At 43.8% G+C, this 11,326-nt stretch overlaps 1 protein-coding gene and 1 long non-coding RNA gene across 3 annotated transcripts; one reads left to right on the plus strand and one right to left on the minus strand.

Moving 5' to 3' along the window:
• The first annotated feature begins 274 nt into the window (after positions 1-274).
• LOC120643126 lies at positions 275-945 on the plus strand. The gene is made up of 2 exons (XR_005662858.1): positions 275-470; positions 575-945. It is a non-coding gene; the product is annotated as an uncharacterized LOC120643126 (long non-coding RNA).
• Positions 946-2,679: 1,734 nt separating this feature from the next.
• On the minus strand, positions 2,680-10,785 carry LOC120641840 (soluble starch synthase 3a, chloroplastic/amyloplastic-like). 2 transcript variants are annotated; one of them, XM_039918119.1, is made up of 17 exons: positions 10,451-10,729; positions 9,986-10,049; positions 8,469-9,905; positions 7,800-8,014; positions 7,381-7,651; positions 6,524-6,699; positions 6,342-6,449; positions 6,143-6,154; positions 5,689-5,798; positions 5,181-5,283; positions 4,740-4,910; positions 4,499-4,627; positions 3,999-4,181; positions 3,778-3,909; positions 3,584-3,695; positions 3,377-3,500; positions 2,680-3,297 (listed from the first exon to the last, which is right to left on the minus strand). In XM_039918119.1, the coding sequence occupies exons 1-17, from the start codon at positions 10,544-10,546 to the stop codon at positions 3,165-3,167; spliced, it is 3,576 nt and encodes a 1,191-aa protein (XP_039774053.1). In that variant the 5' UTR covers positions 10,547-10,729; the 3' UTR covers positions 2,680-3,164. The 2 variants fall into 2 exon arrangements, with proteins under 2 accessions (XP_039774053.1, XP_039774055.1); XM_039918121.1 differs by lacking the exon at positions 6,143-6,154 and having other exon boundaries at positions 10,451-10,785.
• Positions 10,786-11,326: the final 541 nt, after the last annotated feature.

Below are 11,326 nucleotides of genomic sequence, written 5' to 3' on the forward strand. Positions count from 1 at the left end.
GACTTTTAATCCCGGGTGGAGGTATTCACCGGGATCAATAACATTTGTTCCCGGTCAGTGGTGGCACCTGGGACTAAAACCAATCTATTTGTCCCGGTTCAACCCACCCACCGGGACAAAACACTCTTCTCCATCTACATTATCTTTCTCTCCTCTCGATATCTGCCAGTACCAGACCATCCATTCATGGCTGCCTTATCCTCTTCACTCGTCTCTCCCTCTCATCTTCTTTTCTTCCTCAGTAGCTTGGGGATAAGGTCGATGCCGGCGAGAAGGGACGCGGCCAGGCTGGGCGCCGGCCAGGGGCTGCGCAACCGGCCGAAGGTGCGGCGGCTCGGGACGCACTGAGTGCCGGCGAACTGCCGCAGCAAGTAGCGGCGTGGGCCATGGCGACCGGCGGCGGCTCGACCCCGCAGCATCCGCGTCCGTCTTCGCAGCCGGCGAGTGACCGTCCCCGCTCCCAGCAAGAGGTCAGCTGCAAGTACCACTACTTGCTCCTTCGCCCTCCCTTAATCTCCATGCCTGATTACCCTCGCAAATCAATGTATTTGAATTCAATAGTCTAATTTGCAAGGCGGTGGCTCGGGCCAGGCGAGCGGACATGGCGAGCTGCGCCGCCGCCGGCTGGTGCGGGCAGAGCGGGTCGGGCGCTGCTGCCGCGTGGGTCGGAGCGGCTCGGCCAGGCCCCAACGCGGGCGGCCTCAGGCGGGGCAAGCGAGGGGGAGGGACCGGCATGCGGCGGCTCGACGGCAAGCGCAAGCACATATTGGAGGTGGAGATCGATAGTATTTTTTATTTTTCTCTTGATGAAATTGTTCTGAGCTGTTGTTGAGAGAAATTTGGGGAACATTGAATATATTTTTAATTTGAGGATTGATGCTGGTTTAATTGTTGTAATTAAATGGAGAATTTCATGGCATTGTGATTGATTGGGGAATTTGAGAAGGCTTGCTGTGTAGGACAAGGACGAGGTATAAGGAGAGGGCCGCCGGCAAAGCCGCCGAGCGGTGACGGTCCACTTTTTTTTATTTGTGGAAATTCTATTTGTCCCGGTTGGGAGTTTGACCCGGGACTAAAAACATCCCGGTTGCCAGACCCGGGACTAAAGACCCCTGCCTTTTGTCCCGGAGTGGGAATCCCGGTTGAGAAACCGGGATAAAAGAGGTTTCTCAACCGGGACTATTTAGCTGTTCTGTAGTAGTGTTGGGGGCTGGCAGGCAGGGACCCGGAGCAGCGGACGGCCGGCAAGCCGGAGCCGCGCGCCTCTGGGAGGGCCGGCCGGCCGGAGGACACCGGCGGGCTGCGGCCCTGAAGGGGGAGAGCCGAAGATGAGGGCTGCCTTCCCGCGTCGGGCTGGGGAGGAGTGTCGAAGGGCCAGACGAAACTGAAACCCTAAAATCCGCAGTTTTATATATAGATAGGAGGGTGTAGGATACGTGAAAATAAAGGTCCATGCAAGCAACCTGCATGCACGCCTGTGTAATTTTGCGAACTCTAGTGGCATACGGCATATATACCCCCAATAAGGCAATAATTCAATTGCATAGCAAAGAAACAAAGTCTTAAACTGTCTACAGTCCAGGATACAGAACAGATAAGCTCAAATAATGTATGTTTGAAAAAGTCCAGTCTGCAACAAATGGATAACAAACTTATAAGATCGATCAAGCTTCAAATTGAACGAGGCCGCATGCACGATAAGGAGCTGGAACCAGACCAATGTATGTTTGAAATCCAGCCTGCAAATAAATAGTGCTGATAAGATTAACATTTAATCATTTTCATAATTGAATTTACAATGCATGTTAGTGACCAAATGTTCCAATTAATTGGAAAATATGTGCATCAAACAACACATATGACGAGCTTGAAGAATTTTGGATATATCTTTAAAAATTTAAAATGAGAAGGAAACGTATATATGTTAAGGGACATGCATTTTAATTTCAATTCCTCCAACATACATAATTAATTATTTTTATAACTTTTAGCAAACATTTTATGAGCTCATGTATTTTTATCACGTAAAGGATAGCGCTACCACAGTCTAATAACCAAGCTGATCTTATGTCAGTCGGATACATATTTATTTTTCTATGTATTTTACATGATCACGAATGCACAAGTATGAACATGCATGTGAACTTAGCTAGCTTGTACACTGTAGCAGACCTTGGCGTTGCATCACCCCACGCCAAGTACCTGTCACGCTGGCGTTGACGTGGCAAGCCTCAGCGCGACAACGTAAGGACAGAGGAGTCGGCTGGGGACGCTCTCTTGACCGTTCGTTGCCTGATCCAACGGCCGATAATTTACTGTATATACGGGGCCCAATGAGTTCAAAATCACCCATGGTGATCCATCCCTTCATCCATGGTGTGAGCATCGAATGACTATAATTCATAAAACCCATCGGGTTCTAAATACTTATTATCATCTCTACTATCTTTTAACGATTGCAACACGTGTTATAATGCTGCACATAGCAGGCTTAGTCGCGACCCAACCACCTTACCAATCCAAGCACAGGTGTTGTGGCACCTTGGATGGCCAGAAACCACAAAGAAACCGTCGACAAAGACCTGGCGAGTCTCCAACATGTCGCCGCCACATTGTTGCATTGGGAGTCTCTCTGTAGCGAAAGGAAGCTTAACCCATATATGAAAAAGAAAAACATAGTAACCTGGCAAGTACAGCATCATAACCGTTGATGGAGAAATTAGATGACAGTAGCGAACATTTCCAGATACCAACAGGGGAAGGTCGGTCATTGGTCCCACCATATACATTTGGTCTGAGTCTTCAGAAACTAAAGACGCCATCATCGTGTCTAATATCTAAAGCTTAACATACAAACTATGTACACCTGAAAGACTACACACAGCTATTTGCACCTGACAAAGATACATTTTTGCAAAACTGTTAACTACCACCCGAATGAGTACTCTGCGTGTCACATAAGTGAGCCGCGTTGTCGCAAACTCTCAAGCCATCGCAGGGCAGAGGGCAGTGAGACAGCTGTCATGGGCGGCTGGCATGCACAGCAAGCCAGTGCTCTTTTCTTCCCATTTTGCAAGAGAATTGGTACTGGGAAGGGCATGCCTGAGAGGCTGAGATGTGCTCCAGACCTGGGCAAACCGAATCTGTTCTCTCCGCCACTAGGTTCAGTTTTTGCGAGCAGAATGGTACAATTCCATGTAGTCCAGAGCAGGCCTGTTCCATGACCAATCCTGCTCCATTACCCTCTTGCAAAGGGAGTTGAACCAGTCACGAGCATCATAAAATGTGCTTATCGCTCTGAAATAAAATGGCAACAGATGGAATAAGCGATGTTGCATCATTACAGTTTATGCGACTTCAGATGGGTTATACTTGCCTGTCAAGAGCATAATCCACACTACTGCTATCAGCTCCTTCGAAACTGAATCCATTTGGCTCGAGGCCTTGTGCCTGAGCCCGATACTTGTCATCGTCAACGTCAAACACGGTGTCGTAAAGGCCTGCAACATACATGATACAACCTTTTAATGCCAGTTTGAAACGCATTGCCAAGGGAATATAATGATTCCATAAATATACACACCTCCAGTTTTCCGAACAATCGGGATGGAGCCATACCGCATAGCAATAAGCTGTGTTAAACCACAAGGTTCAAAGATGGAAGGAACAAGAATGAAGTCCGCCCCAGCATATATCTACAACAGGATCATAAATTGAGCGCCCATCAATTTTCCAATTCTAATACAAGGGGCAATCTGCAGGGGATCTGAAACTAACCAAATGGGACAGTGGCTCATCATAGGTTAAACAAAGCTTCACCCGGCCATGATATTCACCATGCAGTCGACTGGCTAAGTTTGTGAAGTCGCCTTGTATGCGAGGATCTGGTGCTGAACCCAGCAGAACCACCTGTTATAGAAAAACAAAACTTGCAAACTGAACAGTGTAAATGTAACATAACAAACTTGCAAGCACTATCCCTGAGCAAGAGATAAGACCTGTCCATTCCGTTCAAGAGTTCGATAAATTGCATGTTTGATAAGGTGAATTCCCTTCTGGACTGTTAGACGGCTGATGATTCCAACAATAGGGGTATCAGTTTGCTGTAACCCAAGCATCTGCTGCAATGCCTTTTTTGCAGCACTCTTGCCCTCAACAACATTCTCTGATGTATAATGGACCTAGAATAGAATGCAGCAAAAAAGAGTTGAGCTAGAAAATGATCACAGTGGTACTGAACCAAAAGTTGTGTCATTGATCTGCAGCCAATGTAAATGAAGTATGCTAATGGTAGAGGTCCAACAAACGTCAAATTCAAATTAGCTGCAATATGATTGTTTAGTCCCCACAGCTGTAAATAGACAGGTTGTTCTATGATAAAATAAAAGAAAATGGCAGCTAAAGATGCACTCTTGATGCAAGCTTACAACTCCAAGCAGTTAGTAAATGAGTAAATGCATATTAATAGAATATGTACGGATGCACTCTGTGAGTGTACCGGAATAAAGTTGTCAGTATATGGATCCCAAATATCAGGATCAATTCCGTTTCGAATTCCATGGAATTTGAAGTAGTGAGGAGCAATAGCTCCATGTCCAGCCACTTCCTTCGAATATGTGTCGGAAACCTGGAACGAATAGCCGAAACAGTTTAAATAAGACAAACACGAGCACGAAGGAAAAATATGAAGGCTTCGAACAACATAACAAGTTAACAACAAAGACAACAAAGGCACTCACAGTTGTAGCTTTGTCACAATGTGCCATTGCCTTGCCAATGTGATGTGCTCCAAACTCAAGATTGTGGATGGTAAATACAACCCGACCATTTCCCAGCCCATTAAGAGCATACTGTTCCTTGTATAGCCATGCAACCGGAGCACTAGACCAATCATGACAATGTATGATATCCTACAAGGATAGCAACAAATCAGCAACATGAGAGGTTTTTGGGGAACAAAGAGCAGATAACAAGTACAGAACGTGTGATGTAATTTGGACATCTTTACTAAAACAAAGCTGCTGTTTGAAATAATTTGGCAAGTAGAAACTGAGGAAAATTGCTCCAGAAATAAACTATCATTATACACCAGTGGGAGAAGACGAGCAAATGTGACAGAAAAATGAATAGTAAACCCCAATTCGATAAATGAAGTTTTCAGGAACATATCATGTACTTACAGGAGAAGATCCTTTCTGGAGGAGAAACTCCAGTGCAGAATGACAGAAAAAGCCAAATCTACTCTCATCATTCTTCCCATAGACACACCCCACCCAAAACATTCTGCAGAAAGAAATATCAAAACATGAATAGAGTTCAATGCTACACCACTCTAATAATGCTCAAGTCAGTAGATTATTCATGAACTGATGATGAGAAGCACAGCAACAAAAGATTAAAAAAAATAACTGCAAAACTAACTTCAAATGTAAAATCTGCATTTTAAAGTAAACAGCAGTACAGCGCAAAAGCTTTCAGTATAGGCAGCATAGAAGACAACAATTCAGATTTTACTGAAGCCACCATCAACTTGTTCTTAAGCTGGTCTAACAATGTGATGAATACTTTAAATATGTGTTGAAACACAAGACAAAGAACCATTAATTATATACAGTAGTGTAAAATAGCTAAAACAAAACAAGAGATAAATGTGTTTTGGTGTGTTACAATCAATGATATGCTGCATACCCATTTTGTGGTTCCAAGAAGTAAACAGGGAGATCTTCAACCTTCCCAAACCATACTTTTATCTCTGTGCCACCCCAAGTAAAACTTTGTTGGTAATGCAAATCCATCACCTGCATCAAAAGAGAGGCAATTTAAAGAGTAAAATTGACATACTCCATAAGCGTTGATCATGCATACACTAGCAAATCTCCACGTAAATACAAGGATAAAAGGTTTTGCAGATTGATATGCATGAATAATGTTGAAAGCATTCTCCCTCCAGTAAAAAAGGACCAGTAATCTCTAATGTAATATATTTACATAAAAAAGCAAAAAACTATTTTTTCTGAAGAATTTGTACATCATTTCTAATGTTCACACACAGAATTAAGAAGTCTATAATGGGCAGAGGTTGAATAGATTTGACTGCTCACAACATAAAAAGACAGTTTTTTTTTTGTGACGGGGGACATACCAAATTGTGATCCTCCAAGAAGTTGAGAAAGAAACAATCAACAGGACATTAAGATCACTGACACACAATAGAGTCATACGCTTTTAAAGTAGAAGAAACTAAACAAGTGAAGGAACACTGCAGAATTGAAAGAAAGCAGAGGAGGGGAGACAAAATGAAAAGAAGACGTAGGATAGTTCAGAACAATCGACAAACTTACATTGCTTAGGTTTAAACAATCATACTTTGGCAGAATAACCTCAACATTGTGGCCTAAATCTTGAACAGCTCGTGAGAGGCTGGTAACAACATCGCCAAGGCCTCCAACCTGTAACGACGTTTGTCATTGTCAAGTAAGGCCAACAATTTGTGTACCACAAAACATGGAGATATGTAAATTGCCTTTGCAATAGGGGCCATCTCTACTGCAATGTGCACAATATGCATTGGAGGTTCCTTTGCCACCGAATCAGACACAGGAATATGATAGTCCATCCCATTCCTATTGTCATATATTCCACCATCTTCCGACTCGGAGAAAACAAAATCCATCATATATGCATCCAAGGGAACCCTGACTGGAAAAAACGAACAGATTTAACTACGAGAGAACTCAGAGAAGGAAAGCAGTAAACATAGAACAATATTTGTTTTCCCTTTTTCTAAAAAAATGAACAATATTTGCAAGAATGGATCAATATTACTCCTATGGTCCAGGAATGTGAGGTGTATTTAGTTTCCTTAGGACAAGATTTTGACTAACAATTACTCTATTGATATGCTATTTTTTTATACAAAGGCTAATCATAAATTAGTACTTTTGAATACGAATGTAATAGTACCAATTTTGTGTCCAAATCTTATATATTCATAGAGTCATAGTTGGTCAAAGACCTGTCCTAGTGCAACAAAATGTCTTACATTTCTGGATGAAGGGAGTATGTGGTAAACAAGAATTTGATAGGCTTGAGAAAAAGAGAACTGTTTATCAGGATCACATGCTTATCATATTCCTTCTGATAACCAGGGAAAAGGAAGGTGTCAGGCAAGACTTTGGACTATAGCAGAGTTTTTTAACTTTATAGCAACATATCCGATAGAAAATATATCAACTAGTTCACCATACAAGATAGATTCCACAAGAAGTATTGGGTAAAGATATTTTAGAAGGCCATTTTGGTAGTACTTGATAGTGATACTAGTGCACAAATATGACCAAGAAAAAAAAAAGCATTGTGATACGTTGTAAGCTCTCGCACCTGTTGCCCGTAAGTGTGAACCATTCTCTGCCTTCACCATCTTCTGTGGTGGTAAGGGACCACTTGGATGAGTCCAACGGTTGAAGGAACCTCTGAACCAAACCTCTGGTTTTCCATTCAGCACCGTGTTGGAAGGATTATAAAACACATCCACAGTGGTTCCTGCACGTACTTCAAGTGGCTCAGTATACACGATATGTTTCTGTGAGATCAGAAACGCTCTCATAGTCTTTTCCTTCATCTCAGCCTTCATTTTTGCAGACCTCTCAGCCTATGTGGGGAAAGAAGCAGCAATGAGATCACCTTGTTTCAGTTATGCAATTGGAAGAGTCTCAAAACAATTGCTTGTTGTTTGATAAGTATCTTGGTACATATAAGTGGTTGCCCCTACTACATGCAAAAAGCTATTTTTGACTAACCTTTAATCGATCAGCATGCTCCCTTTCCCTTCTCTCCTGCTGAAGCCTTCTAAAGATCCTATGTTCTTCTTCCACCCAAAACATGTCCTCCGGTATGTTATTAGGAACAATAGCATGGAAATCCTGGCGGCCATTGTTATCATAATTCCTTGCATTGCCAGGTGGCCCATCAGCAAAAACCCAGTCCAACACCAATGCCCTTTCAGGTAATGTCACTGCACATGAATATAATCAAAATGTAGTAAAAAAAAAACTGAATACAATCAAAAGTAAGATTCGTGCATAACAGACAAAAGAGCAACTAAACACCAAAGATCATGGCATCAAGCACATGATTGATCTTCAGACTCATTCACAGGATAAAGCGTACTTGAAAAAACAACCTTCAATAGGTATTTCAAGGTTTGAGGATTTCAGGTGACCATACTCCTTTTATTTGTTGAGCAATTTTAACTTGTTGAACTACAACCTGTACCATAATATAATGGTTTGAATTTTCTCCATTGTGACTTTGTGGTACATACTTCATTAATATATACTAACATAACAAGTAATGTCAAAGTAACATCTCAGAGGATGAGATCATGAGAGAGAAAAACATATATCATCAACAATCGAACAGAGGGAGTATCATAAATCCTAATAAATCCAAAGAGTGAATAATCATACCTTCTGCATACCACCAATCCCCATCCTTTTCATGAGATTTGACAAGTCTTTCAGAGATTGAGAGACCATCAATCCAGTTATTGTAACCTCCGTGCATCCAAATCTCATTGTTATGCATAAGAGGTCTCGAGCTTCTATTATAGTATAATCTAACCCTGTCTCCTCCTTTATAAGTGTTAGGTTCTATGTACCATAAGTAATCAGCATATCTGCTGGCCGAACTCAACATTTGGTGCAATTTCTCCTTCTTCATCTCAACCTCGGACTTTGCTTGTGCCCTGTCCGCCTCCATTGCGGCCCTCTCTTCCTCTCTCCTGCGCTCCTCCTCAGCCTGTCTTTTCCTTTCAGCTTCTTCTGCAGCAAGCCTCTCAAGTTCCTTTTGCTTTTCTTCAACCAAGAAGTCCTCGAATGAGTGTTCATCTATGTCACTTTCTATTTCAAGGAAAAAATCATTGTGATTGTTGTTTTCATAGACAGTGCCACCATTAAAGAACACAAAGTCTAATCTGTATGCCTGCTTGGGAATGTAGAGTTTGCAACACCACCAATCCCCTCTTAATTCGCTTTTATGCAAATTTTCAGTGAAAGATTTCCATCTCCAACCATTGAATGCTCCTTTTATGAGAACATCGGGCTCACTAGCTAAGGCTGACATACTGCGGTTTAAGTAAAGATTAATCATCGAATCAGCCTTCACTACTTCAGGAAAGACAAAACACTTGTTGCCGACTGAATAATTCTCATCAGCAAGCTCTTGAAGCCTCCTCTTTAGCACTTCTGGGTCCACATCATCCTCTACTGGTGCTTGTATATCTGGTTCATACTGCTCTTGATCCTTGATTATCCTCAGTTCATCATCTTCTGAAACTGGAGGTTCTTCATCTGCATGTTTCACTGGATAGCCTACAATGGCCTCAGCAAATGGCCTGCCTTTTCTGGGTTCATCAACAATTGAACTGTCATGTTCTTCGAAACCAGTTATTGATTTCTCTTGCTCATGAGTGCCAACAAGTGGTTTGTCTTGTCCATGAACACTTGCAGATGTTGAAGGTTCTGGTTTCGAACTTACTAGTGCACTTATTTTACCACGATACTCATCAAGTTTTCGGTCAATTGATTCATCATCCATGGGCATGGAAGATGACGCTGAAGAATGATTTTGGCTAGCCTCTTCTTTGGTCCCAGGTTCATCCTTTTCTGCTCTGCTCGCAACGTTTCCTGGCAAGTCAATCTCAGACGATTCTTCTGCAGTACTTGCCTGCTGTGTTGCTTCACCATGTAGTGTCCCATTGCTTTTGCCAAGATCACCTTCAACAGTGCTGCTTTGTTCTATCTTCTTCATGCTGGATTCAGCAGTAGGTCTGGAGGCATACCCTCTGGATGCAGTGCCTTTGGGCTTAGGAGTCGATGTTCTCCTTGGATTTTTCTTGGGATAATCTGAATAACGCAATGTCAGGAAAATATGAGCTAAGCTGTATGACCAATGAGATTGCTTTCAGCATAATCGTTCCTCAAACCTGAACTTGATACCATGCATCGAACAAGCCTGCCTCCTGTAAATCTGCTGCGTCCTATGGTCGACTGTAGAAGCAGACAATGGTAGAAAACTGTCAGTTATACAGATCCTGCAGACCATGTCATCCCAAAAGTTAACAAGCTAATAAACCTTTCCATGACAGTAAACAACAGACCGCAAAAAACCAAAATATGTTCTAATGGGAAGCTTATCATGGATTTGACAACTGATTTTCCACACCTAATTTTGGTAAACAAGTACCACAACTGATTTGACAGTAAACAAGTACCGCAGCTGACTTCCGGTATTTTACAAGTTCAAAAACTGAACTTTTTCCCCCATATGCAGCTTGCTAACCCCGCCTAGCCTCCCTCTCCCAGATGACCGGCCAACATGGACCAGAAAGCGAAAAAGGGAAAATAAAACCAGAAGGCTACGGACAGCTCCATGAACCGCCGCAACTCACCTGCGCGAGGCCAGTGGTGGCAGCGGCCGGCCGGACGACGAGCACCGGGCGGCCCCGGGAGCAGAGCGGGCTCTGCGCCCGGAGTGCCATCTCCATTGCCGACGGCAAAACCTCCCTTCCTCGTCCCTCCCCTCCCCCTGATCCCCTCTCCTCTCCCCGCTACAGAATAGAAAAATGCTAGTAAAAAGTCCTCCACGTTCCTCTCTATTTTACTCCACCCTTGAAATGCGCAGCCGCGCAAGCGCCGCTGTCCGGTCGCCACCACCCCTGCTAGAGAAGCCTCGGCCGCCCGATCGAAAGAGAGGCTCCGAGCTTTCCCGTGCCCGTGCATGTGTGTGATTGGGTGGCAAATCCCGCGATCTTTTTTTTTTCCTGCGAGGATTACCATCTGGGACGAAATGTGTGGACGTGGCTTCGGCTCCCTCGCATCGGCCGCCCGGCCTGGCCCCACGCGCAGAGAAAGTGGAAAGGCTACGACGGCGAGGGCCCGCCCCGTCCCGGGAGGTGACGACGAGGGTGTGGGCTAGGTAGGGCCAGGATCACGCCACGGACGGCTGCTCTTGGCCGGGCAGGATATGGGAATGGGCCATGGAATCCAGTAATCCACGGACCAAGGACGAGTCGTGTTGCTTTCGCTTGCTGCTGCTGTTGGATGCCTGGATCGGCTGGGGCATCTTCTCTCCCTGCCGAATTCTGGAACATTCTGCGTAGATCTCGGAGTTACACCCTGCAGATCTAGAGTGCTAAACCGATTTGGTTTTCAAGAACTGGACATGTGACCTCTACTGGTATACCAGAGATTAGAGTACTACTCTGTAGTGTATCCAAGCACTGAAGCACATGATGAGCGAATTACAACATGTGGTATCCTTGATT

Source organism: Panicum virgatum, chromosome 7K, assembly GCF_016808335.1.
Source record: "Panicum virgatum strain AP13 chromosome 7K, P.virgatum_v5, whole genome shotgun sequence".
In the NCBI taxonomy this organism is placed as follows: domain Eukaryota; kingdom Viridiplantae; phylum Streptophyta; class Magnoliopsida; order Poales; family Poaceae; genus Panicum; species Panicum virgatum.